We start from the raw sequence: 27,950 nt of genomic DNA on the forward strand, positions 1-27,950 counted from the left end.
TTTCAATTGCGCTCGTTTAGCCCATATATAGTATATTTCAATTAAAAAGAACGAAAAAAATAAACCACATTACAATATTTCAATATGTCATCAAGTCACAGCGAATAAACAACAACAATAAGTTGAAGGCGACTTACAAATCTAAAAAAAAAGGAGAGACAAACTGTGTACGTGTGTGCGCGAGGGAGAGAGAGAAAAGAGATATAGTAACTATATATTATATATTTACACGAGCCAAGGCAATCTCCGTTGGCGATAAGCACATGTGGCGCCAAAAAATCAGATTCTTTATAATATATATATAATTTGCTAGGGTTTGTAGCCGCCGGATTGGGTTTAAAGACAATATAGGAAATAAGATGCGTAACAGTATCTCATTCTTTATACTGCCTTTGGTTTATGCGTAGCTATTTGGTATAAATAAATAAATAAATAAACTAAAGTTTTTGGGAAACGTTGCACTTTGAAGACTTAAAAATCCTAATTATTCTAAAATTGTTCTAACATATTCAGTGCTTAAAACCCATTACCGATTTATCAGAGCCTTTTATGGCATTTAAAATAAATAGTTTTAAGAGATTAATCGAGATAAGCTTCACTCGTATAATTCGTGAAGACATTGCTGAAGATTTTGGGTCTAGTAATTGTATAGTAGTCTTTTTCTTTTACAACCAAGCACGCATAAACTTTTAACCGGCATTATGTCTATTAAGAGAGAGACAGAGAGAATTAGATAGAGAGAGAGAATGCACTACTCTTATAGCCAGGGATGGAGGTAGTTTCATCTTTGTGATTCTTTTAGCCTAAGCAGGATCTTTGTGTCTTTTTTGCTGTTTTTTTTTTTTGTCTAAGGAAATGTGTGTCTTGGGTGTGTATGTAACTTTCTCAATTCGATTTAGGCATCTGTGGTAGTCATATCCTCGGTGTCGTCCTCGGGCTCATGGCCGCGACCCTCGCGAATACGCTTCAATTTGCGTTTTAGCATCATGACGCCTAGCATATACATATTTATAAGGACAAAAATTGTAAGAAATGTAAAGGAACTCACATTTAATAGCCTGGAAAGTTTTGGCCGAGGCTGAACTGGTTTCATGGGTTGACAGCGATTGGGCATTGATCCTCTCGTGGGCCAACTTTACCTCCAGATAGGCCTTCTTCAGGGTCTTGTAGTGCCGGAATTCGCTCGAGTCCTTGACCATGATGCATCTGCCAAAGGAAACAATATAAAGTAAGCAAAAGAGTCAACTTCTAGCATCTAAATAATTCTTACTTAGCCGCGGAACCATCGCCGGAACAATCCGAGGGTGATGTGTGGTATATCTGATGGTAGAAGCACTGCAACACCGGTGAGTTCCAGATCGAGATGCCATACCAGAACCAAATGGCCACATTCAGGGGCAACTTAAAGTTCTTGGCAAACAGCGTGGGTATTAGGTACTTGAATGGCACCAGATTGACAAACACATGCGCCCAGGCTGCGATCTGTAGGCCTAGGAACACTTGATATACAATCCGGTGGCTATAGGAGCTGGGCAGGACCAGAAGAGCCAGCACCTCGGTGAGTATGCTGTACAGGCCAACCGTCAGATTCAAGCCAACAAAGTAGTTTTCATACCTGCAAGTGAATAATAAATTCTTAATTAAATACAACCCCCTAAACTTGCAGAGGACATGTCCAAACTTGCCGGTAAACATCGATGGCGATGAGTGATAGCAGGTAAAGCCCCTTGGAGCCCACTTCCAGAAAATCGGCCTCCTTAAAGTCCAGCATTGCCCCATGCAGGTAGAACGTGATGATGAAGATCGAATAAAACTGGAACTTTTCCGTCTGATGCGAGCGATAGAAGATGACATTCTCCGAGGAATAAAACAGCGAATAGCGTCCTTGATTCTTCATCAATTGCGGCAGAAGGATGAACTCGTTGTAGAAGTGCAGAAACAGGCAGCTGGCCCCATAGAATGCAATATTCCAGATGACACGGGCAAACTGCTTTCGCTTAAAGTACTTCATATTCGACGACTTGAGGAAGAACTGCAACAGAGAAGGCACGATTAGGACAGCGCAGTTAATCGGCCAGTGGCCTTGAGGCGCTGTCGATAATGGTATTATGGTTATTCCGTCTGTTCGTCGGTCTAGCTATCGCTAATGTTCGCCAGGAGCGGAGTGTGCCCCCCGAAGAAGAAGAGGTGATGCAAACTTTGGCGCATGTGCCACTCCCAAAAGAGAGCTGAGAAAAAGGACTAGCATCTGTACCTAAAAGCAGTTAGATAGTTGTACCTGAACTAGTTATGTGTAAATTATTATTTTACCTATTTAAATAAACAAACAATAAATGCATATAAATCTGCGTTCGTTTTTTCTAATACCAGGTACAATTCTAAAAAGGCAGAAACATTATATATTTGGTTTATTTTTTAAGTGATTTTTGCTCTTAATTAAAAGAACCTTTTATATATCAGTTTATATGATTATTTATAAAGGAAATAAATTAATTGCGAAGAAAAATAGTTGACTAAATTGATTCGCCTGGTTATTCCAGCCAATAATATGTATAAAAATATACCATATAGCTTTATATATTTCTTATTTATCATTATTCTTTACCTAAATGAAAAAACTACCTCCAAATTAAGACAACAAATTGAAAATTTACCTATTTAGTTTGTGTACCTGTACCTCTACGTGTATCATATGTATTGGTATCTAACGTATTGTTATTGTTTGTTACAAAATTGGCGTATTTAATAGCATTCTCTGCAGAAACGCTTTTCTTGTGAGCAGCCGTACACACCTCCCGGGACCGGCCCCGTGGCCGCTCTGTTTATTTATAAACGCCAAATCGGCCGAGCGACCCCTCAATGCAAAAGCACAAGCCGCACGGCAAAGCCACAGCCGGAGGATTCACCCAAGTAGCACTCACCTGGAAAAGCCTTTGAAAGCCACAGAAGCCGCAGGACATCGCCACGAAAATCCAAAAGACACCGTTAATCAGGTAAAACAGGTCTATGTCCCGCACGAGGGCGTCGAATCGCTCGTTGGTGATCAGGTATTTCAGCGGCAGGAAAAAGTTGCTTATCTCCGCCCAGTAGTCGGGCGGGCCGGACTTCATGTCCAGTATGGATGTCATGGTGCTCCTGCTCGGCGAGATTTTCCTTTTGGCCGGCCAAGGCTCCCGATTTTCCCCGTTTTCGCGTTCTGTTTGTGTTTTTTTCTCCTTCGTCGCGTTTTAGCCCAGATTTAGCATAGTGTTGGAAAACTCGTCGGGAAGGCGACCAGCTGATAGTGTTGACTAATGTATTAAATGGCTTTACAGCTTCTGTTAATGTTAACAGCAGACATTGGCGCTTGTTTTAAAAAGCGTTTGTGACTGTTACAGAAATTAAATCAAACTGAGAAAATAACTTTGCTGTACTTATTCAATACGAAATTAAGTAATTTATTACAGTTTATATTATTTCTTTAGCAAAAATGACATCGAAATTGGCAAAAATCAAGAACTTTCCCACCAACCCCGTGGAGTTCTTCAAGCAGCTTCTGCAGGCAGCTACCGAAGGAAAACCGGCTGGGTATTTGCCGGAAATGAATCTGGCCACGGTGGACGAGGAGTTTGGAGTTCTTAACCGCACTGTCCTCTATCGCGGACTCACCAAAGATAACTTTCTGTATTATATCACTCATAGTTATACACGAAATTGTAAGAATCTCAAGGCCAATCCGAATAAGGCTGGTATCACCTTTTACTGGACAAATGTCAAGGATAAGGAGGGCAGGGAAAGTAACTGGCAGGTGAGACTTATTGGAGCCACCGCTGTGGAGCTTCCAGAGAGCGAACTGGATGCCATGTGGGCCAAGGAGGACCTGGCGTCCAAGATCAGAGGCCACATATGCCCCTGTGGCCAACCCATTGATCATGACGAGCTCAAGACGAAGCACGATCAGTTACTGCAGGAGCACCTGGCCAGTGGCAAGCCCATACCAAGACCAGACACCTAGTAAGTACATATATCTTTTAATTAATTAATTATCTCTATGTAATATGAAACTTTAATACCTGCCCCACAGCACTGCTTTCAAGTTTGAGCCCCAGCGATGGGACTTCCTCAACGTGGCCATCAACGAGATCGCCGACAGAGTGCAGTATCGTCTCCAGGCCAACGGGCAGTGGGAGTCCATGCATGTTTCCACCTAAATCTATGCTCCATTTTAGGCGATTTCATTTTATTCAACAATATCTTACTACAAAACAGCTAAACGTAAATACTAGCAACTAAATTGGCTTCCTTTTCGACATGCTTAACATACACAATTACAACATAGTTAATAAATATTACACAAAACAGCAAAAAAAATATATATATATATATCAAGCTTAACGGTTAGATTGGGGTTAGGTTGGGGATTCGGTTAACATTAGAGCGGGATAGTATATAGTATCGATTCTACACACACACATAATACCGTAACGTTCGGTTCGATTCGATTCCGTTCGATTCTGTACAAATGCAGGTTGTTGTTGTGGACTAAACAGCATTGATGGTCTCCCGAATCCAGGCGGCGTTCGAGGCGATCTTATCATACATCCTGGGCCGCTCCACACCAGTGGGTCCACAGGCTATCCGCCAGGAGGAGACCCCAATTAGGGCCCACTGGTTGGTACCGGGTATTAAGCATTGCACTGGTGCCCCAGAGTACTCCTCTTGCTGTATGGGAGAAAATTAAAATTAATTAATAAATTAATAAAAAATTAATTAAAAAATAAGTTAATTAATAAAAATGTAATTTGTAATTTGTTTTCATAATAATAATATTCATAGTCATGGAATAATAATAAAAGAAATTTAAATATTGAAGAAAATTTAAAAAAACCATGTAATATATATTTTTTTAATTTTAAGTGAGTTAAAAAAATTAAATATAATAATAATATAATAAATAAAATTAAATATATAATATATATAATATATAACAAATAATATTTTAAAAATATAAGCTCTTGCCAAAATCAATTATAAAATTACTCGGCGGCCTAGGAAACCGTTATCAACTTTTGTTCTACAAGAAAAATGTAAGCCCACTCTAATTTCACCATTAATATTTTTTACTTGTGGTACTATGTGTCATCCCCAATTGGCGATCGTGACGTCACACGCACGCGACATGCAGCAACGCGTTTGGCCAACCTACATATAACAAAAACAAAGCAAGACAATGGCAAAATGGAATGGATAGGGAGAGATGGCTCTCTCTCTCTCTCTCTCTCTTTCACTTGCTCTCCGACCCCCAGTTCTCATTGAAGCGAGCACGAGCTAAACACACACACACAGGCACACACATACAGCAACAACCCCCGTTACCGTCGACCGACCTTTTTACCTAGGCTAGTTCAAAAGCAACAACAATAGCCACTGCAGCTGCAGGCAGACACACCAAAAAGGTGAAGGTAAAGGGCGTAAAGGAACAACAAAAAGGGACACCGCACAAAAATAGATGAAAATGTATAAAACAGAGTGCCGGCTGTTGCAGTGCCGTCATTCGATCAGAAATATTCCAAGTTATCACATCGCACAGAGAGAGAGACGGTAAAGAAAGTAAAACAAGAAATTTGCAAAAAAAAAGAAAAGAGTGACAATTGAAATTGTGATTGTGATTAAGATTGTGAATCACTATCAAGATTACACGTGAGAAAAAAACTAAAAAAAAGAGAAAAGAAACTATGGCCGCAAAGAGCTGTCTGAAGATCCTGTTCCAGGGAGAGACGAGCTTCATCATTTGTGAATCCTTCCACACTTACGAGGAGATCATCTCTCAAGGTAAGTCATTGAAAAATATTAAAATAATAAATATTATAGTGAATGAGAAACATACAAAAGTATTAATAATTTCACAATTAAACGTAATATGTGTTGTTATCATTTTTGGTACAAAGAAAGTGTTTCTTATTCTCTGTGAATGATTAATAAGTAATAATAATATATTCTCCATTTTAGCCATGTCAAATTTTGGGATACCGGAGAATCATAGGGATGCCCTGACCCTCAGCAATGGCCAGGGTTATGTGTTTGAGGCCCAGCTCCTGGAATACTTCCTCCTTCTGTTCCCCTCCCCGGAGATCACCTTCCACCTGAGACTCGACTGGCAGCAGCTGCGGAGAGGGATCACCCAAATCCGGTCACAGAAACGTAAGCGTCCCGTGGAACGTGTGGATGATGGCCAAAAGGTGACCATGGAGGAGGAGAAACCAAATGAGGAGCAAGTCCAAGTGCAGGACTACAAACCGGTTGCAGTGTATCGTCAGAACTGTTTCCTGGGATCATTGCCCGGCAATGGAGCAGCTCCTGTGCGTCGCCAGAACGGCTTCCTAAGGGAGCAGAAGCAACATCGCCAGCAGCAGCAACCTAAACCCAGGCCGCAGCCAGAAGGAGCGGAGGAGCTGGCCCAAACTCAGGAACCGCAGGTGAAGCGCCTTCGCCTGGATGTGTGCCCCAAGTCCAGGAGGACTGCATCCACATCAGGGGCTCATCATTCCGTTCCCATAATGAGACCCATACGCATTTGAGGCGCATTAAAGTATTTGTAAATATATAACTATAATCCGTATACGATATATAGACCGTAACGTAAGCTCAAAGGTTGAACCGCTGTTCCTTAGATTTAACATTAGATTTAGAAACCAGATCAACGTCCAAAAAATTATTAATTTAATATCTTTTAGTATTTTAAGACAATAAGAGAAAGTATCAGTCCTAATTTACCTGGAGATTACTCATTCAGTTCCTATCTTATCTTCTAAATGTTTATAATGATTTTACAATTTATTTTTTACTCTTTCTACAACTTTCTATCAACTTTTTTATCTTCTAAAAATGTTAATATTTCAAATTTGTATACTTTTTTTTCTATATTCATTCTAAATCTATATAATTTCTAAATATCTTTATCTTCCATATTTTGCTTTACCTTATAATACTCAACTCTTTAATATATTTTTTTCTTTTTGATATTCCATAAAATTAGCTCTTTTAAACTTTCTAAATCAATCCAACTATCTATTTTAAATATTTCTAACAAATGTAATTTTCAAAGTATTAATTCCAAATTGATTTTGATTTTGATTTTTTAGATCTAAAAAAATATTTGTAATGCTGAATAAACAGTTGAGTTTAATAAAATCTCTTTGTGAATCCATTTTTTTGAGAAAACAAATAAAAATTAATACCAAGAACAAGTTAAAAATTTCAGAAAAAAAGGATTTAAAGATTTAAAAAAATAAATAATAAAAGCACATCCTATAAAGCATCCCTGTTCGATTGATCTATAAAATAGGAGGGAAATTATATATTATCTCGATTCCACTTGCCTTTATGGTTAGTCGGGTTTCGAACCTTGATTTTGTACTTGGGTGGTTTCACTTTAAATTTTGTATTTTTTGTTTTTAAATTTTTATAATATTCTAAGTGGGTATTAGCAGATCAGAGTATATAATTTGAATAGAGAGTCTTTTATAGATTACCCCTAATGGGTTTTTTCAGTCTAATTTTAAGAAATAGATAAGGAAAGCCCACTAAATCCTAAAGTTTCTATAGGAACTAACGATATCAGGAAGAATTTAAAATTAGGAGTAGAATTTAAAAAAATCCTTTCACCTTCTAATATATAATATACTATAGATGGTATATAGTATAATATTATATTTTAAATTATATTTTATCATTAATAAAACTCACGGTGCAATCATATTTCTGATAGGTGGCCTCCATGCACATGGAGTTGACGGTGGCGATGGACACATTCTCGCATGGAGCCATATCCCCAATCTTGAGCTGGACACGCTGCAAATGATCTCGCTGCCGGGACCAGCCCAGGGTATTGCAGTTTGTCCAGATTTGCTCCGGAGCAACTGGGATTGCGGATTGGGAAACGGAAGCTGGTGCTTTTGTTGCTGTCCGGGCAGAGGCCGAGGCCGAGGCCGAGGCCGAGGATGATGTGGATCCCGATCCACCATAGTAATTCACCTGCGGGGCATGATCCGGCAGGGGATAGGCCTCCAGTTCCCGATGCAGAGCCTCAGCCTTGGGCATATATGAGGCAGCTGCTTCGGCTCCAAAGTGATCCGCCTGCTGGTCATCCTCTGCTAGGCTACCATCCGTAGAGCTTTCCATCTGCTCCTTGGATGGTATCAAGAAGAACTGTTGATTCTCCTGAGCCAGTGGACTCCTGGGTACCAGTTGCCCCTCCAATCTCTCGGCCACCGGAGCATGTGATCTCCTCTGAGCCGGCGGCTGTTGAAGCAAACGGCGCTGCAGTGCATCCGGCAAGCAAATGGGACGCACATGATCCGAGTAGCTGACCGCCGTTTCCAGGCGCACCAAGGCCGCGGTACTGCCCTCCACCGGGCTCTTGATCATGCCAATGATCCGTCGCCTTTGTGTCCATGGAGCCTTCGCGGATAACCGCACAGCGCCCACAATGGCCATCCAGGTGGCACGCGGGTGTCCCTGGAAACAGCCCTCGGTGGTGAGGACCCAATCCTGAGAGATTAGTGTACCATCGCAGACATGTATATCCTCACGGAAGAGGGCCACCAGCCAAGGCCAATCCCCGGGAGCGGACATCTTTGGCAGGGACAAATGCTGCTTGGCATTAAAGAGCGCCGACTGGACACCACATCTCAGTTCGCCACAGCCCACATAGAGCACTTGGCGTCGCGGACAATGCGTCCTTATGAAGCTAATCTCCGGAGCATGGGGATCCAGGACGCGGACATAGTCGGACAGCAGCTCCGTATCGTTCTGCACATCAAATATTTCCACGGATCTGTAGGGGAATTTCAAATAGCATTTTAAGAGTGATCTGGAGGGGATTAGGTTGAGTGTTCTTCTTACTCGTAACCCAGTGACTTGCACAGGGATTCGGACACGGTTTGACGGACCACCAGCTTGGCATCACCCTCAAGTCCCTCGGCACACAGTTTGCCCACCACACCCTTTTCGGAGAAGACGGCATAGCCGGCGGAATGGAATCTGGACAGATAGGGAACCAAGGGTTCCGGCTGGAACAGATCAGAGGCCAAGGGAGCAATGGAAACTGCAAGGAAATATATTGAAATGAATTTTTAATCTATTAAAGTGGGTATTATACTAGAACTTACGACAATCCTTTTCATCAGCTCCATCAGGACAATCTGCCTTGCCATCGCATCTTGCCTTCCGTGGCACACATGCCCTTCCTCGGCCACAATACAGGGCATTGGGTGAGCAAAAGGCGCAGCTCCTCTCATCGGATAAATCCGGACAATCGGCATAACCATCACAGAGCCGTGGACTCTGGACATTGGTTTGCATATCACTGACGCAATGGGGCTTCTGGTGACACGACTGGGTGCCCGTGGACTCCGGGAAACGTTCACAATCGAAATAGTGACGGAACCGCTGGGGTAACCTACTCCCACACCCAGCCATAAAGGACTCGCAGTACTCACGGCATATCTGTCCAGGAGTGGGCTGTAAATTGGAGCCATGGGTATCGCAGGGTGGCTGTAGCAATCGGCACACAAAATCATAGGCTTCCCGATGACATTCACCATCCACCAGTTCCCGGAAGACTATGACATCCTCCGCCAACTGTTCATAGCTGGCATGACCCAAGAGATTCGGATATGTGGTTATATTATAGCCCACTTGGTGGCAATAGCTTAACTCCAGCTGGGAGCAGCGACGCGGTGGAGCCGGTGTGGTGGTCACCACCGGTTCAGTGGCCTCATCGTGTCCCCCCAGCGGTGAACTGGACATAACTGGCTCCTCAATGAGACCCGTTGTCTCCTTAATCGTTAAACTGGCCACATCCACTGTCATATTGGCAAAATGACGACGCTGCTGGGCCGGTTGGCTCATCTCCTCATGGAACAAAGCCAAAAGATCACCGCTGCTAACCAGGCCGGCATAGGGATCAAAGATCATATTAAAGTGCACAATTATGTTGTTATTATCCTCGCTGCTGGAAAGGTTATTAAATATTATAATTACTATATATAATATCTCTAATCTCTATTTTATACTCACCCATCTAGGGCCAATATCTCGCTACCTTCGTAGGCTTCCCTCAGATCGGAACGCCTCAGTGTGAGATTGATTCGCTCCCGGTAATCCCTGGACTTTTGTTGAAATCTCAGCGAATTCTGGTTGGCCAGCTCCATGCTCCACTTGTCGTTCAGCACCATAAAGCGTCCACGAAAAACGCGATCCGGCAATGGTTCCGGTCGGAAGTAAGTATCTATATAATAATGATGATGAGTTGGCATGTGAGAAATCACTTAATAGTTGGGAGAGAGTAAGGAGAGTGGACTTACATCCCACATAGACAAAGGCTCCGGCCACCAAAAGGGCAATAAGGAATCCAGCAATTACGGCGCAACCACATTTCTGGCCATCGCCCAGCTTTCGGCGGGTGAAACGGATATCCGAATCGGTGGATAGAACCGATTCCGACTTTCTCCTCAAACCATGGTTGTGACTGTGTATGTGTAGGTGGTGTTCCCGTTCCCTCTCCCGTTCTCGTTCCCTTTCCCTCTCTCGCTCTCGATCCCGCTCCCTCTCCCTCTCTCGATCCCGGTCCCTGTCCCTTTCCCTATCCCGATCTCTTAGCTGCGCGGTGTCCAGTGCTTCAGTTGCTCCTCCATTGGTGGCGGCGGAAGAAAGCGGCGGTCCGTTGCCATGATTGTGATGCGGTTTGTGGTGACGTGTGCATCTGGTGTTGTGGAACACCTTGGGCGGTTGGGATGTGGTGCCCACACCCATAGCTCCACTGCCTCCACCTCCACCTCCACCTCCACTGGGATTAGTCTGGACAATGCCCTGCGAATGACAAGAGAGGTAAGTAGGAAAAGCATACAGACAAAAAAAAAAACAAACATTCACATTTTTTGGAGCCTCAATATTTATAATTAAGGAAGGTCAGCGACCGGCAAAGCGCCTTATATGCTTTTTTGATTTTTGTTTTTAGCCAAATCATGCCGTTAAATCAAATCACGGAACGAAACAGCTTGAAAACTTGAAAAATTCAAAACACACGAGGAAAAACCAAAAGCTGAAAAATACAAAGTGGTTGCACTTGAAAATTTCCCATTTTCTGGTTTTGAATATTGCAAGTCTGCTTTTAATAATTCGGCTTTAATAATGTAATCACAAAATCAAGTAGATGTACATAGCTCTTAAGACCGCAGAGATATGTTGTGATAAATAATATATGTGCATAATAAAGTTATCAACATGGATAAATCCAGGTAAACAAATGTGCAAGCCGTATGTATCAATGAACATTAAGGAACTTTGATCTATAAATAACTTTGATCCGTAATTAACTATGATCAGTAACTATCAATGAACAAGGAAGTATCTGTGATCAGTAATTAACTATGATCAGCAATTATCTATGACCAGTAAGTAACTCTGAACAGTTAATATGTATGACCAGTGAGTAACTATGATCGGTAATTATCTATGATCAGTAATTAAGTATGATCAGTAAGTAACTCTGAACAGTAAGTATCTATGATTAGTAAGTATCTATAACCAGTGAGCAACTCTGAACAGTAAGTATCTATGATTAGTAAGTAACTATGATCAGTAAATATCTATGACCAGTAATTAACTCTGAACAGTAAGTATCAACGAACATTGAGTACCTATGATCACTAAGTATCTATGACATGTAAGAATGTGTGATCAGTTACTAACTTTGAACACTAATAAACAATGACTTGCAACTTTTGTAACACAACACATATCTGAGACGTGGCCGGCAGCAGTCACTTCGTTCCTGGGAGGTTAGAACAAGTTGCGAATCATAAGCACAGATGTGCGAGATTTGTTTTGGAACAAAAAAAGCTATTTGAATGAAACTATTGAGTTATTCTTCTACATAATTTTACTGGTATATAAATCGGAGCAGTGTGAATCGGTGGACTATATATATATATATATGTATATACATATATATATAGCTGCTATAGGAACGATCGGAGATTTTAAGAAAAAATTTTATAACTTTATCAGTTTTCAACCGATTTTTATCAAATTTAAAATATAGCCATTGTATGTTAATTTAGAATTTTGTGTAGAATTTTATGAAAATCGGTCTACTATATCATAGAGTTGCCATACAAACAATCGTTAAAAATAGAAGAAAATGCAAAACGGTGAATTAAAGCATAAATATATATAATTTATATTGTATTAATTCCAAGAGATCGATCTGCAAGGGTATACAATTTTCGGCGTGCCGAAGTTAGCTTCCTTTCTTTGTTTTTAATTGATTTTATTTAAATTGCGCTTAACTAGCACGTAACATAGCGGGGGAATCGGCATCAACTTTTCTGATGTTGAAGTTGCAAAAGCATAGAAAATTAAACGAAAGAAAGAAAAAAACAGAACGCAGACGCTTAAAGCGCAAGTTAAGTGAATAAACTACTTTTCTGTTTTCATTATTTCTTTTTTTCTTCACTGGTTTTCCTGAAACACTAACAAAACGGGTCAGCACACGGCCCAGTTTTGGTTTTCCTCATCGACTGCGTGATGCCATGTGATGTGAAGTGGAGTGATGCTGCCGCAGAAGACATAACAATAACAATAATACAATGTAGTCCAGAGACGAGTAATTAAACACAAATGGCTTTTTTTGTTTCATAATCAAACAACGCATCGCCTTGCCTCGCAGTGGTCAACGCAACACCGCATTTCCGCATTTGTTAATGTTAATTTGTTGAACACAGCAAAGATTGTGCATTAAAATAAAACCTGAACTGGACAAAATTATATACAATACTCTAACAAAGATTTTATAATAAAAAAAAAAAAATTTGAGCACATTTATTTATTCAGAACAAAGAAATAATATCTTTATGATGTATGTTTTATATTTAATTTATTTATATTTGGTTGGAAATATTTAAAAATTATTTAAATAGTTTCAAATTCAAAGGTTTCATGTGTAAAATATTTAGATATAAGATAAAACTTTAGGTTTAAAAAGTTATTTTAGAAAATTATCTGAACTTTCTTTATTTTAAAGTACTTTTTAAGGAAAATCTGAGAAATAGATAGTTTTTAAAATATTTTTTCTTGTTCGTAAGATAAAAGTAAAAAATGTATCAATATTTTTGGCTGTTTGAAGAAACCGATGGGAATTGGAATTAAAATCAGTCTTTATGTAAATTATAAAGTCTTAAATTTGTATTAAATCAAAAAAATCCACACGAATTATTAAATTGAAATAAAATAACTTGAAATAAAATACATAAAAATAAATTAATTATTTAATAAACATTTTCTAACCGAATTATGTACTAAATTAAATTCTACATATTTTTTTATATCAACTGTAAGGCCGCTTTGGGGTTCAAGGGGTTAAAAGAGTGCGTACCTCTCCCTGTCTCTGTCTTGGCACAAAGACTTAATGCAAGTCAGAAAGTGACAGAAGACAAGTCAAAAGTCAGTCGGCCGCATAACAGATCTTCTCTTCTCTTCTCTTCTCTGGGACTCTTTTTTTCTTCTGCTTTCATTTGCACGTGCAACGTGATTTTCTCGGTTGCATCACACACACAACTCGCATTTCGCATTTCCCCTCCCGCTCTCACCACTTTTCTTTTGGCTTTTCCCCAATTACCGCTCATCTGGCGGTTTTAATTACGCTTACCTTCCAGTTTTTCCCGCCGCCGCCGTTTGTTTGCATGCTCTTGTCTTTGTTGCGATTGCTGCAGTTGCTGTTGTTGTTCTTTTTATCGGCCGCCGCCATATTGGCAGCGATCCCGTTCGAATTCGAACTCGAATTTAAATTGGAGTGCGGGTTCGAATTAGCATTTAAATTTGTGACAGCCAACGGGGCGGATGATTTATCTGAGTCGCGTGTTTTTTTCATCTGCAAAGTAAAAAAGGAAGGAAAATTAAAGTAATATAACTTTGGAGCATTATAGAAATTCGTAGGAATTTAGTTCAAGTTCAAATGAAGGATACTAGATATTTTGGTTAGAAAAGCCAAGTTTGTATACACTTTCCATTTTTGATTTATATATATGAATATTCTGCATATATTAAAGAAAGTAACCGAAATAAATGTAATTATATTCTTAGTATTTTTATACCCTTCTAGGGTATTCTAATTTCAATCAGAGGCTTGTTACGAGGGAAAAGAATCATTTCCGACCCTATAAATCATATATATTCTTGATCAGCATCAACAGCAGAGTCGATCTGGCCATGTCCGGTGAAAAAATAATAATTTTAAATTTTTTCAAAATTTTATAAGGGGTTACATCGTTAAAATTGTGAAAAAATTTGACAAAAATTTGAATTTTATTAAATCTTAAATTGAGTATGCAGATTTATTCAACTTATAAAAACTAGCACAGAAAAGCAATTCAAATTGAAATTAATGCATTTTTGGCTTAGTTATGAAATTTTTAAACTTTGATTTGTCGAAAAAATTTGCATATAAAATATTGATAAATATCCATTCAAAGAATGTGAATATTTTAATCTTAGATATGATTGATTTTCGATTAAAGTCTATAATTTGATAGTAAGCTTCAAGGGTAAATAAACTTTGGCTTTCCGAAGTTATTATATATTATTTTTATATATTTTATATTTTTGTAATTCCTAATTAAATATTAATCTTTCACTTCATTAAAACACTGTAATTTTAATAATTGATACATTTCTTTACACAAGGCCCCATACTTTTTAAATATTTTAATCGAAATTAATATCGTTTTAGTAAGGCTTTCCCTTTTCACTGAGCATTCACTGTACCGGCATCACATGGACTGCAAACAATAGACCAAATATTATTACAAACTTGGTAATGGAGACGACATGCGCTGGACATGGCCAAAAGCGAGCAACTAACCAACCGAGCAGGTGCTAATTGTGCGACTACGAATTTAGCGCACCTCGGCGTTCATCGCCCTCTGGTCAAAAAAATACAAAATTTACACCAACAAAAAATTAGAAAAACTTGCTCCAGTTAGACTCGACAAAAAGCAAAAACAAAAAAACAAAGAAACAATAATGCAAAGAGTCCAATGTCAAGTGAGCAGACAAAAACTCTTCGAAAAGAAAGTTTCCTCGATAGTTATTGTTTATTTATTTCATTTCACATTCGCTTAGCATATTTACATATTTCTTTTGATTACTTTTTTGATGGGTTGTGACTTTGTTGAGCTTATTTTTTTCATTTTGGGTTCGATATTGGGGCTAGTACATATTTTTAATGATATATAATTAATGATTCTGAAAGTAAAAATAATACAAAGCCCAGATCAAGTCTTGAGTTACTAGTTTTATATTTAAAATTCAACCTTAAAGAATACAATTGTTAATGTAATATTGTATTTAATATATCTTTAAATGTACATATATATATATATATGTATATAATATTAAATAAAGTGATTTAAAGAATTCTCTGCCTTTTATTTACTTTCTAGTAAACTTTCTGTTAAATCGATTTCTAAGCAATCGAAATCAATAAAATCATGTGGTGATATAAAGGGCAACGGCATATTGCCGCATGCCACTTTCATTTTCAAAAGAGAAATATTCAAAAAAAAAAAAAAAAAGCTGAGAAAAAAAAAGGGTCAACGTAAAATCTTGTTGCAACTTTCTTCGTTTCGTTGGCCATAAGGTCAGCTGTTCCTGTCTATGGTAGGCTTTCGATATTTCGATACAGAGTTCAAAAGACTGAGGCCACAAACTCGTTTTCCCATCTCCATTTTCATTGCCATTTTTCCACAAGCGACAAGTGTCATTCGAAGAAAAAAGCAGAAGCCTCGCATTTTTGAATCGTTTGGTGTATTTTTTCTGCGTTTTGTCTGCTTTTTTTTTGCTTGCACAAAGCGAAAGCGAATTTTTTCGTGCCAATTGCAGTCGAAATTTTGTATATATATTTTTTGTATTTTTTTTTTTTTTAAGCCAAGGTAAAATGCAGCTGGGGCAATGAAAGTGTTTTTGTTGCTGCTTCTGCTTCTGCTATTTATATTGTTGTTGCCCCGCTGCCACCGCCAAACACGTTTCGGAAACATGTTGAGGCAAACATGTTTTAAAGACACCATCGGCATCTTGCAACTCCCAGTTGCGACCCCCTGAATTTGCCTAATTAGTCGCCGTGTGAGAAAGAAAAGCGAAAACGACAACGAAACGTGGTTCATTTCACCATCTGTAGATGGGGGTTAGCATTATATTATTAGCACAATTATGATCCCCATCAGGCTGTGAATGCAAAATGCATTTTAAACAAAAGACGGCATTCGGTGGGTAAAAGTTTCCACAGAACAATTTTCAAAATTGGCATTCGTAACAAAAGGCCATATAAAATGGCACAAGGAGAGCCTTGATATAGTGCGATTTTTGTGACTTAAATTACCGTTACGAAAAAAATAGTAAAAAAATAACTTAAAACTTTATGTTTTAGCAAGAAAAAGGAATGAATAAGGAATGAATTTTAGGGTAACTGTTAAATTAACAGAGTGCTAAATGCCTGTAAAAGATATGTAACATATAACATATAACATATAACATATAACATATAACATATAACATATAACATATAACATATAACATATAACATATAACATATAACATTCCAAAATTACATTTTTAAGCATTTTCTTTATCACTTTTGCACATTATTTTAACACTAAGGCTAGAAACCGGTCCTGAATAAAGGTATCGTAAGGAAATTGATGCAATATTATCAATTACAAGTATTATAGCTATAGTTATATAGTTATAGTATAGCCATAACACAGTAAGTTAATCTGTAAGTAAGAAGCCCCCACCATTGGCTTGAATCACAAGACACCCGCGGGTCAAATTTCACCAAGTTAGCCGAATGACAAGCCAAGTTAGCAGTGTTAGGCTTATGCGATCATTACCATTTCAACATATGCGTAATAGCCAAGTCAGTGGAAATCTTCTGGTCAAATTTCAGACCATTCCCCCGGCAGCAAGTCGAGTTCGTTGAGTTAGGAACACCGGAGCTCTGTTCAAATATTACATTTCACAGTGCGCCATTGTGTTTGAGACACGTGCGGGAATGAACGGTTTGGAACGGAACGGAACGGCAGCTGTGACAGCTTTTCACTAATTTCCCTTCAAGCAGCCGCCGCAGACTCTGTATTTTCTCAGTTTTCTCAGTCGCAGCAGCTGCCACTCAATCGTGACGAATTGAATTAATAACGGAACGTTTGCCGAACGAACTGGGGGAAAGCTGCAAATGGACAATAAAACGCGGAGGAGGTGAGGGAGAAGTAGGATAAAAAGGTGAAGACCGAACAGAGAGAGAGAGAGAGAGAGAGGGAGAAAGGAGAGGGAGAAAGAGTCAAAGCAAAAAAGATAAACGTGAAAAAGCTTTGACCCCTTCAAGGAATTTGCAACTTTGTTGTGAATGCACTCTCTCTCTCTCCAATGCAATTGTTTCACAATTTTTCGTCTATTTCATATAAAAAATATTTTGATAATATATATATTAATATTAAATTTAATAAGTAATAAAATCCAGAATTTTTCAAAACAGTATTTTGACGGCTTTGAAAGGTTGCAAAGAAAAAATTGACCAAGTTCGTGTCTTAAGTCTTTTGTTTTCTGACTATGAAATTCCTTATTTTGCCTTATTTTAAATGCATTTTTGTTGTTTTTTAACTAAATTAAACTATACATTTTATATTATACATATTTTTGTATTTATATTTAAAATACTGCAAAATATTTATGCTAACTAATATTTAATAATTATAATATATTATTTAAAATAAACCAAGCAAACAAAAAATATACATTTATATGATTAGCTGCCTAAATCTGAAAAATTTTGAATTGAAAAATAATGCCTTAATTTTTTAAATTAAATATTTATTTATATTTTTATAGAACAATTTTTAGGACAAACCAAAGTTTAAAAAACTCATAACTAGGCCAAAAATGCCTTAATTTTGATTCGGAAAGCTGTCCAGTGTTAGTTTTTATAAAATTAATAAATCTGCTTACTCAATTTAAAGTTTAAAAAAAATTTTAAAAATCCGATTTTTTTTTGACAATTTTAACGATGTAAGCCCTTATAAAATTTTGAAAAAATTAAAATAAAAAAATATTCTTTATTTTTTTGTCTAGATCGATTCGGCTGTTGATTCTGATCAAGAATATATATGATTCATAGGGTTGGAAATGATTCATTCACTGTGATTCAAGCTTTTGACTGAAATACCCTGGAAAGGTATCAAAATTGTAAATTCAACCCTGAATAATACTCGTATTCAATTGCTCAATTCTAAAACTCGTTATATTTAAATTTTATAGAGAATAAATCATACAAATTCTATAAATTTTTTAAATTAAGATTAACGATAATCTAATAAAAACTATCAGAACAACTCTCTCAAATTGAAATATAGTAAATGCATTTAATGATCGACTTACTTTATGATCAATCTTAAACTTCGCTCCCCTGTAAGTGTATACAGAAGTTCGGCTTTCCAAAAGTTACTTAGCTCTTTCTTAGTAAACATAATTTGAAGATAGACCAATATTAGTTTTCCCAAAACGGATTTCTGCCTGCATTTGAAGCCACGCCCTGAGTGCGACTTCTCCCTAACTGTACGTGCGTGGTGAAGTATCTTACGGATTTTGAATCGTTTCGGATTGGGAACGCGTAGATAGATGGCAAACGGTGACGACGACGTGACTGCGCCGATTTGTTGTTATTTTTTATTTACTGATTTTCTGATTTTCTGGCCACATGGAAACTGGGGCTGCCTTCTTTTTTTTCCAGGGAGTGTGTGCACAGACTGGCAGTTAAAGTGGGTGAAGTCAAGGTGAGTCACGCGGGCGGCCTACGAGCAAAACTGGCAATCAAAAATAGCAGCAAAAAACAGCAAAAAAAAAACATAAGAAAAAAAATATATAGTCAGAGCCACACCAATTATTGCAAATTTAAATGCAAGCCAGACAGACTATGAATACATTGGAAAAAATATATAGTACCTTTACTTTCCAAAGATATCTTGAGATATTATGCATTGTTATTTAATTTCCAATAATGAAACATTTATTGGCAACAGTATTTTAATTGCAATAATTAATATATTAAAATAATATCTTTATTATTTCAGTGTAGCTCTTGGTATATATGAATTCCAAATGAAGTAGAAAGTTCTCAGATCAAAAAAAAAACGTTTGTTCATTGGAATGCCAATGGGCGCTTTCTTGGCTATTTATTTAGCCATCCTTGTCTTTTTTACCTTTCTACTCCCATATATTTCCAGGTGGCAGAAAATTACCTATTCAGAATGCGATTCTACGAAGCATAAATGGGAATGGCTTTGGTTTCTCAATCGAAGCGATTTAATTTGCTTTTTCTGGGAGTGGGAACCAAGGTGGAATATGCAAATTTTACCATAAAAATAAAGAACATATATAAAATAGTATTATAAAATGTTATATATTTTTTTAAATGTATATTTTAAAGCAGCTTACATTTCTAAAACGTCATATCATGGCATATATAATCTTCATTCACGTATATGAAGCATTATTAATTAATTTACAAAATCTGAACTCTTTTCATTCACTTTAAAATGAGACTGAACTTTTAAAATTAAAAATAAAAATAATTATGGCAATTTGTCAGTGAATATTTTCTGCTATTTTTTGCATTTTTCGTTTTCAACAAAACGTTGCTATTTAATTTCAGGGTGCTCTAGTTACCGCTAAATTATTGTCGTTGAAATATTTAATTTTTTTTATCGTTTTTTACTGACTTGCGTTTTTTTTATGAAGCAAAAAGCGTGTAAAAATACCTTTAATTAAATCAATTACTTGTTTCGAAGCAGAAGAAAGCTGAAAATATTTTATTTTTTTCTCAGAAGGTTTTGATACTTGTTAAATGATTTAATTAATGCACTTTCACCATTTAAATAATGAAATTAAAAAGGTTTATTTAAAGAATATTTTCTTGAGGCTTTCTAAAAAATATTGGCATATGTATTTTATAATAATTTTAAAAAATAATAATAGTTGCAAATGATTGTATAGCGACCTTGAATAATATTAACTTAAAGTAATTTGATTAATATTTTTTTTATTCGTTTATAGTCGTATTTATTTACTAACTTCCGGGTTTTTTACTTAAGGCTATTATATTTTATAAAAAAAAATCTGCAAAAATAATAATAATCAAGTCTGTTGAAAACTTATGAATAATTTTTTGCTTTTGTCTTAAAGTTTAAATGTTGCTTTATGTTTATTCACATAATTGAAAAATCTTATCCATTCCCACAATTTCCCGAAAAATACAAAAAAGCAGAAGTAATTTCCAGAGTTTAGCATATTTAATTGAAATTTTGCAACTTGTTTTTTTTTTGCCGACAAACTGCAGCAGGAAATTGCCGCAAAAGGGAACACGAAAAGAAACTAAATGAAGAAAACAACAAATAAAATAAACAAAACAAAAAATAAACGAAAAAACCAATAAAAAGGCGAATTTTGCCCACGCAGCAGCGACATCGGTGGTTCAAGGCTGCAGCAGCAGCGGCGCAATGCTTTCCATGCCAATTGGAATACTGGAAGTCGAAGCTAAATGGGTGTGTAATCATGCCAATTGGGAAATGGCAATGGAAAGGGCCCGGGCACGAGAGGAAATTTAATTTAACAGAGGCATTGCCATAAATCCCAGTTAATGAAGAAGCCGAATGAGAGGAGGAGGAGGAGGAGGAGAAGGCGGAGGAGAAACCAAAGATTTGTCCTACTTTCTTCCAAGAGTGAGCAGCGACAGAGACGGAGACAGCGACAGCGACAGAGACGTCGACAGCAGCACCACAGCATTCTTTTTTTTTGCTTCTACCTTTTGTCATTGTTGGTTTTCTTTAGTCTTTATTTCCCCCCACTTCTTCTAATTCATTTCAATGACGTCTTACAAAAAAAAATGCAAGGCAGTTGGAGAAAGTTCTGATAAGATTGCCGCCCCTCTTTCGATCATGTGATTTATTGATTTTGATTTGTTATCGTAATCGATTGCCTAAAAAGTATCAACAATCTATGTTTTTGTAACTTTTTGTTTACAAATATTATAGTTTAAGGTTTTATCATATTATAATATTTATGTTTTATATTATTTTAAATTAAAGTAAGTATTTAAGATCAAGAAAAACTTGTTTTAAGAGCTTTAGATTGCACTGCTTAGTTGCATTTCGACTGAAATGATTGGTTGCATTGCTCTGTCAAAAGGTCGATTCAAGAAAAGTCTGATTGGAGATTATGCGCAAGCAGCTGAAAAAAATCAAAGCTAAATTTAACCCACTAGTGACCGGATTTTATTTTGTGTATAAATAATAAAACATTTGAAGTTAGAGAAAACTTTAAGATTGCATCTCTTTAATGTTAGAATAATAATAGAATTGAATAATAGCACATTTCAAAAAACTAACTAAAGAAGATTAAAAAGCATTACAGGGTTTATTGGTATAATTTAAATAATTTTAAACATGTATAAATTCATATCAATACTATTTAAATTTCATGTATTGCATGTATTATTATTTTTTAAATGCATAAAAATAAAAAAGAAATCAATATGATGACATCAATATTGACTTTTGTTGGGTTAAAGCCATTTCCAGTCCAAGTCTGCTGTGGCATTTTGGCCAAAATGGCAACAACATTTTATTGAACATTCCTGCTGGCTGCTGGCTTTTGTTTATTATTTTTTCTTTTTTTATTCGTGAGGTGAACCTGTTGCTATTCGCAACTTTGCGAATGATTGCAAAAAATAGATAGCCATTTAAGAACACAGAAAAATAAAAATTTTAACAAATGTTAAAAATCAATTTATGACTTATTTAAAGTTAAAGTTTTATAACTACATTTTGGCTATTCTTTTTATTAACAATTATTATTATTATTTGATGTTTTCAGAGACAGTATAAGTCGTGGACTTATTTAATTTTTTGGAAACTATTGGAAACTATTGGAAACTAAAGGAAACTATTGGAAACTATTGGAAACTATTGGAAACTATTGGAAACTATTGGAAACTATTGGAAACTATTGGAAACTATTGGAAACTATTGGAAACTCTTGGACTCTAGCTAAGTTCATTCTTGTCCAAAAAAATAAAGCTTATAATTACAATGAAAAGATTTTTTCCAGGGGATTGTGCAAAAATAATAACGTAGACATGGGAGAGGAAAAAAAATCCAAAGAAACTAAGACTCTAATGGGCCCCACAAGTCAGATAAGCCGAAAGAAAAAAATAAAAGAAAAATTAGACAGAAAAAAAAACTAGAAAATAGTCGAAAAGCCGAAAAGCCAAAAGCAGCAGACAACTGAAAGTTGTTGCGTTTGTTTTCGAGTCAAGCGAGTTTTGTTGTTGTCGCCTGCAATCACTTTTTTGGCGCAAAATGCTGTGCGAGAAACTCCAGACTGCAGACTATTACTACTTATTGCTATTACTATAATTGGAATGCCAGGCCCCACACACACACACACATATATATAGTGGAGCCCACAATAGCGATCATAACTATGGTATATGTTCTTAAAAAAAAAAATAAAGTAAATGAATTAAAATAACGGTCAGTTAAGATGTCCGATTGATGTCTGTTATGTGCAGAAAACTGTTAATGTGCAGATGAACTTCCTGTAAAATCTTATTTAACTAACAGAGTGCTGTTAAGCGCGGAACGGAAGTCCTTGTTGTTGCCGTTATTATAATGAGTGCAATGTTACTGTTATTTTACTGTTGTTTTTAGAATAAGAGATTGATCTTCAACAAAGGCTTTAACTTTAGATTAATGAATTCTCTTAGAAATAAAATATTTAACACCCATCAAAATTATAATTTTCCTATGTGTGAACCCTCTTAAAAAACCTTATTCCCTCCGTAAACCTAGTATTTTACCTGTATCTGTTTTTGTGCTCCCCAGTTTAGACCTAAAGCTAGAGCAAGGGAATGAAATGAAAACTAATCCACCAAACAATCGCAGCATAAACTCTAAATTGCTCAATAGACGCCCCCGAACAACACCAAACCAAAATGCAGCAAAAATAATGATTTTGGATCCCTTTCGGGGAACCCAGGCACACCACACACACACGCCCTGCGAAACAACACACAGCAAAATAAATACCAACTAACAACAATAAACCTAACTAACTAACAAAAAAGACAACTCTTTGGTGAAAACCTTGGACCCAAAATATAGTACATAACAAATACCCTTTACAAAATGCCCAAGAGACTCCACGGCCCCCATTCACAGATTCCAGTGAAGATATTGCACAATAGATGGTTCCTTAGTGCATATTTACATATGTCTTTTTATAATTAAGTATTTTGTTTTGACTTTGTACTCTTTAAAGATAATTTAGGTAATTGCAATCATTTTCTTGAAGAAGAAGTTTTAAGGGAGGGGCTTTTTGTTTTGAATGCAGAACAAGAACAAAAAATAAAACTTAAATGCTACTACTGGGGATATTTTTAAAGATTGAAATCTCTTGCTTCATCGAAATGGGTTATTATTCTTATAGAAATAAATAAAAGAAATACCTAAAATTCCTATGCACCAAAATCTCTTAGTAAGAGCATTCAAAAATCGTTTTTTTGTATACAATTTCTTTAGCATTATATTGTCACATGTCGGTTGGGTAAATTCTCATCAACCAAGACAACAAAAAGCCAAAAGAAAGACTCATTTCACAAACAAATTTATACACGCCACTAAACACAGTTGGAAAAAATCCAAGAGGGAAATAATAATAATAAAGAAAAGCAACAGAAACAGACATTTTGGCATAAAAAACAGATGCAAATTAAAAGCACAAAAAGCAGCTGAGAAGAGATGACGGGAAGACTGAAAACAGAAGACTGCAGAATTAAGACGACAAAGAAATCGTAAAACAACGACCTTAGCACTGACAAAAAATAAGGGTACTCTTAATTTAAATTCAAACTGATATTTATAATTTATCAAAACAAGGATTTTACTAACATAACTAATACATTTTAAATATAATAAGCAAATAAAAATGTGTTAGGTATATAAGTAGAAATATTTCAGTTGAAAAGCTTTAACAAAAACTATCTGAAACAAAATGTTCAGGAAATAAAGCACACTTAATAATAATACTAAAAATTATTATAATTTATAATTACCACATTCATAAACTTAATTTTTTGGTCAGATAAACATAATAATCCCAAATATGGTATCAATAAATAATGACCTTGTCGTGTCCCAAAAAAATATTTCGAACAGTGTGACAAAAAAAAACTTTTGTTTTCTTTCTTTGAGGTGAGCCACATATTTTTAGAGCCATGCGCCCCAGGTAAAAGCGACAATAACAACAACAGCAACAGGTAACAGTAACAACAACAACAACTTTGGCAACAAACAACTATTATAACAATTACAACAAAAGCAACAAAGGCGAGCTGCAAAAGTAAGTTACTAAGTCAACATTGGCTTGTAACGGGACGCACTTTCACTTTTAGATTTTATTATTCCCTCACTTTTTTTATGCTGCGATGCTGCCCGCCTCTTTCTGGGGGCGTGGACTGGTCTTAATAATTATTAAGGGAATTCTACATTAAATATTCAATATATTATATATCATATAACATGATTTTTAAGGAAATAAATAACATAACAAGACCATTTAAGCCGCACAGAAATGGCATTTTATTCGATTGGGTCCATTTCATACAAAGCGGGATTAATTAAGGCATAACAGGGCGGTAGCATTATCCATTAGATATCGATATATACATATATACACACATATTGATTGGAAATCGTTAGCCAGTGATATATATTTGTATTATGTAATCCGCAGTAATTGGCCACATGACAAAAAGCAAACCGTTACTGTTTTTAACGACGCTTTTACTTTTCTTTTATTAATTATGGCTGCCCAGCGATTATGACAGCGATTGAAAAGCCATTTAAGACAAACTACCAAAATGCTAGAGATAAAAAAATACGAAGCTTAGAAAACGTGAAACTGAGACTAAGATATCTAAATTAAAGCTTTAACAAAACTAAATACTGTCAAGTGGAGAGACAAAACAAATTTTTGGACCTTTTGAGAATCTGTTCAATCAAAGATTAAATGGTATTTTTGGAAAATAAAAGAGAATCGGTATAAAAATAGATATTTCTATGAAATAAATAATAAATGTTGTATTTATAGAAACAGTTATTATAATGAAATAATGGAAAGCAATATTTTATAACGATTTGTATTTTATATTCACAAAAAATTTTTGTTTTGTTCTATCATTAAACTTCTGTCTTGGATAAATGAAATGGAATGTAAGTTAAAGGTTCAAATAAATTTTTTAAACAATGTTTAATCTACATTTAATATTTTAAGTTGCCAAAAATAAATAAAAAATAATACTGAATCAGTATGTTAAAATGCAATTATAAATTTTTTATCTGTTTACGGTTTGCTATATTATAAAACTTTTTTGATATTGGAGATTGGATTTTCAAAATGTATCACCCCAAAAGAATTAAATAAAGTTAATTTTTATCGAAAGTTGAGTTTAATTAAAGCAGCTGTTTTAATTTGATGATATTCTTAGTCTTTAAGTTATTTAATAGTAGAGAAAATACTCCAACTGCATTTGATTTTTAGCTCTTGGTTAAAGGTAGGTGCACCAATGATTAATATTTGCCTTAATTATTTAAATATTTTTTAGATCGGTTTCTACTATTATCAGTCAATGCTATCTGACTGAAAGAGATAATCACCAGATTAATGATTAAATATTAAAGAACAGACTTAATGCAAATCGATTATCTAACTTTCTGTAAATTATCCTAACTATAAAAACTAAGAGGAATGCTTTTTAACTTCAAATTGTCCAGTAAATCGCAAGAACATTAGTTTACTAAACTGAAAACAGTTGTAATACCTTCTCTTTTTTTAAGTTGGTTAAGTAAAACAGCTGTTTTTAAGCCAATTCTTAAAAAACTTATCAGAAACTTCGGGAAGCCCATTAATATTGACTCTAAAACATTTAAGATAACAAGAACTTTATCAGTCATATAAATTGTATGGTGTTTTTATTTTAAGTACTACTAGTATTTAGTATTTTTCTATTTAAAAAATTCCCTCAGTGTGTATATAGTTAATTCTTTTATATTAAGAAAAAAAAGTAATAACAAGTAAGAGACCCTCTTTACCCTGTAATTTACTTGACAAGAACTATGTACTTTTGAGTATTTATTATTTTCTATTTTAAAAATTCCTTCAGTGTGTCTATAGTTAATTCTTTTATATTAAGAAAAAAAGTAATAACAAGTAAGAGACCCTCTTTACCCTGTAATTTACTTGACAAGAACTATGTACTTTTGAGCCCCTCCTTCCCCTGATCTGTACTAGGTATTTACGCGCATTTCCTCGACTAACTAGTTTAGTTAGTAATTGCTTTGTCCCAGAACTTGAAACGATCATTCACTCACCTGGCTATTGCTGCAGTAGTAAATGTCCGACATCCTGGATCACTGCCCTCCAGCGGCGCCTCCTCCTGCTTCCACTCCTTTATAGATTTGTCCACCTTTCCTTTATTACGTTCTTGGCAATGTCAACTCTTGATTGCTTTTATTATTGTTTTGTGATTTTGTTGTATTTTTTGCTTTGCGTTTTTTTGTGTATTTTTTTCCTGTCGTTTTTAAGTGTATTTGGGACACGAGGGCAGCATAACCAACCAGGTGATCTGGTCCGATCCAGGCGAGCAGGTGGGCCAGGTGGAACTGCACTGCTGAACGAGGCCCTAGAGGCTATATGGCGGCAACCTGTTTTTCCTCACTCGCGGAAAAGTGTCACACTACTTTTTTGTAATCCTATAAGGCAGTTGACGTCGTTTATTGTTACGTTCCTTTGGATCGGATTAGGTTTTCCGCATATATTTATACCGCAATCAAGACGAACTAAACCGAATACAACAACAACAATAACAAATAAAACAAAATAAAATATAAAACAATGCTGGTCTTCACGCTCTGTCTTGCAGAACACACCACTCGCTTTTCTCGCTTTTCTATCGTTTTTTTTGTATTTATATATTTTTTGTTTCGTTCGCTTTTCTCCTCTTGTATTTTTAATGCGCCCGCGCACCTTTCCTTTAGCTTTAACTCTTGGATACTGGTAACCACTCGTAGTACTTGGTTAAAAGCCAGTCCGTTTTTGTTGGCCACAAAACACGACCGCCTCGAGCGGAGCTAAGACGCAAACTAACTTGGCCAGCAGCCGCAACTTCTTCTTCGGCGGCGCAACGAAAGTTGTCGCAACCAGTTTTGAGCTTTTTGTCTTTTCAGTTTTGAGTTTTAAATCGCGAGCCAGACTTTATATTATTTATGTGATATTTGCACAAAGAGAGTGTGTTAGGCAGAGAGAGAGAGAGGTGCAATGTTGCATTTTTAAGCCGGTAACTTAACTTTGCGCTGATCAATATTCATTGAAGGATATAAATCTAATACAACAAGAAAAGAAGACAAAGTTTATATACCCTTGCTGTAAGAATTTGAATTACAGGATAGTTTGGGAAATAAATCATAACTAAGCTTTAAATATTCACATTTTTTAATCAATTTGTATCTATATTTATATATAAACTTTTTTTGACAAATCAAAGTTTAAATAACTCATAACTAAGTTAAAAATGCATTTATTTAAATTCGAAAAGCTTTTCCTTGCTATTTTTTATAAGGTTAAAAAATCTGCATACTCAATTTAAAAATTAAAACATTTTACATTTCTTGTAAATTTTTACGAATCTTTAACGATGTAACCCCTTATAAAATTTTGAAAAAATTTCAAATATGTATATTTCTACCGCACATGGCCAGATCGACTCTACTGGTGATGCTGATCAAGAATATATATGATGTATAGGG

The 27,950-nt window shown here is 35.8% G+C and overlaps 4 protein-coding genes across 5 annotated transcripts; 2 read left to right on the top strand and 2 right to left on the bottom strand.

Annotated features, from left to right (window-relative positions):
• LOC110179085 (uncharacterized) lies at window positions 1-3,642 on the bottom strand. The gene is made up of 5 exons (XM_020946470.2): window positions 2,922-3,642; window positions 1,686-2,032; window positions 1,271-1,615; window positions 1,049-1,206; window positions 1-993 (listed from the first exon to the last, which is right to left on the bottom strand). Exons 1-5 carry the CDS (start codon window positions 3,126-3,128, stop codon window positions 896-898), a joined length of 1,155 nt encoding a protein of 384 aa, XP_020802129.2. The 5' UTR covers window positions 3,129-3,642; the 3' UTR covers window positions 1-895.
• LOC110179087 (uncharacterized) lies at window positions 2,707-4,350 on the top strand. Its single transcript, XM_020946472.2, has 3 exons — window positions 2,707-2,993; window positions 3,465-3,993; window positions 4,064-4,350. Exons 2-3 carry the CDS (start codon window positions 3,470-3,472, stop codon window positions 4,188-4,190), a joined length of 651 nt encoding a protein of 216 aa, XP_020802131.2. The 5' UTR covers window positions 2,707-2,993; window positions 3,465-3,469; the 3' UTR covers window positions 4,191-4,350.
• On the bottom strand, window positions 4,203-27,316 carry LOC110179083 (uncharacterized). Of its 2 annotated transcripts, XM_020946469.2 has the most exons (9): window positions 27,172-27,316; window positions 26,517-26,984; window positions 13,691-13,912; window positions 10,347-10,851; window positions 10,060-10,270; window positions 9,150-9,994; window positions 8,884-9,085; window positions 7,726-8,815; window positions 4,203-4,701 (listed from the first exon to the last, which is right to left on the bottom strand). In XM_020946469.2, the coding sequence occupies exons 2-9, from the start codon at window positions 26,547-26,549 to the stop codon at window positions 4,522-4,524; spliced, it is 3,288 nt and encodes a 1,095-aa protein (XP_020802128.2). In that variant the 5' UTR covers window positions 26,550-26,984; window positions 27,172-27,316; the 3' UTR covers window positions 4,203-4,521. The 2 variants fall into 2 exon arrangements, with proteins under 2 accessions (XP_020802128.2, XP_086695191.1); XM_086839065.1 differs by having other exon boundaries at window positions 9,150-9,991; window positions 26,517-27,289.
• Corp (Companion of reaper) lies at window positions 5,525-7,170 on the top strand. Its single transcript, XM_020946471.2, has 2 exons — window positions 5,525-5,811; window positions 5,989-7,170. The coding sequence occupies exons 1-2, from the start codon at window positions 5,715-5,717 to the stop codon at window positions 6,555-6,557; spliced, it is 666 nt and encodes a 221-aa protein (XP_020802130.2). The 5' UTR covers window positions 5,525-5,714; the 3' UTR covers window positions 6,558-7,170.
• Window positions 27,317-27,950: the final 634 nt, after the last annotated feature.

This window comes from Drosophila serrata, unplaced genomic scaffold (genome assembly GCF_035046125.1).
Source record: "Drosophila serrata isolate PLE 108 unplaced genomic scaffold, ASM3504612v1 contig_362, whole genome shotgun sequence".
In the NCBI taxonomy this organism is placed as follows: Eukaryota; Metazoa; Arthropoda; class Insecta; order Diptera; family Drosophilidae; genus Drosophila; species Drosophila serrata.

Coding starts and splice junctions, on each gene's coding strand:
- LOC110179085 (XM_020946470.2), bottom strand. CDS start 3,128: ATGACATCCATACTGGACATGAAGTCCGGCCCGCCCGACTACTGGGCG. Junction 1,616..1,685: donor ATCGCCATCGATGTTTACCG/GCAAGTTTGGAC, acceptor ATTCACTTGCAG/GTATGAAAACTACTTTGTTG. Junction 1,207..1,270: donor GGCGATGGTTCCGCGGCTAA/GTAAGAATTATT, acceptor TTCCTTTGGCAG/ATGCATCATGGTCAAGGACT.
- LOC110179087 (XM_020946472.2), top strand. CDS start 3,470: ATGACATCGAAATTGGCAAAAATCAAGAACTTTCCCACCAACCCCGTG. Junction 3,994..4,063: donor ATACCAAGACCAGACACCTA/GTAAGTACATAT, acceptor CCTGCCCCACAG/CACTGCTTTCAAGTTTGAGC.
- Corp (XM_020946471.2), top strand. CDS start 5,715: ATGGCCGCAAAGAGCTGTCTGAAGATCCTGTTCCAGGGAGAGACGAGC. Junction 5,812..5,988: donor CGAGGAGATCATCTCTCAAG/GTAAGTCATTGA, acceptor TCTCCATTTTAG/CCATGTCAAATTTTGGGATA.
- LOC110179083 (XM_020946469.2), bottom strand. CDS start 26,549: ATGTCGGACATTTACTACTGCAGCAATAGCCAG. Junction 10,852..13,690: donor GCGGCGGGAAAAACTGGAAG/GTAAGCGTAATT, acceptor TGTCATTCGCAG/GGCATTGTCCAGACTAATCC. Junction 10,271..10,346: donor AGCCTTTGTCTATGTGGGAT/GTAAGTCCACTC, acceptor ATTATTATATAG/ATACTTACTTCCGACCGGAA.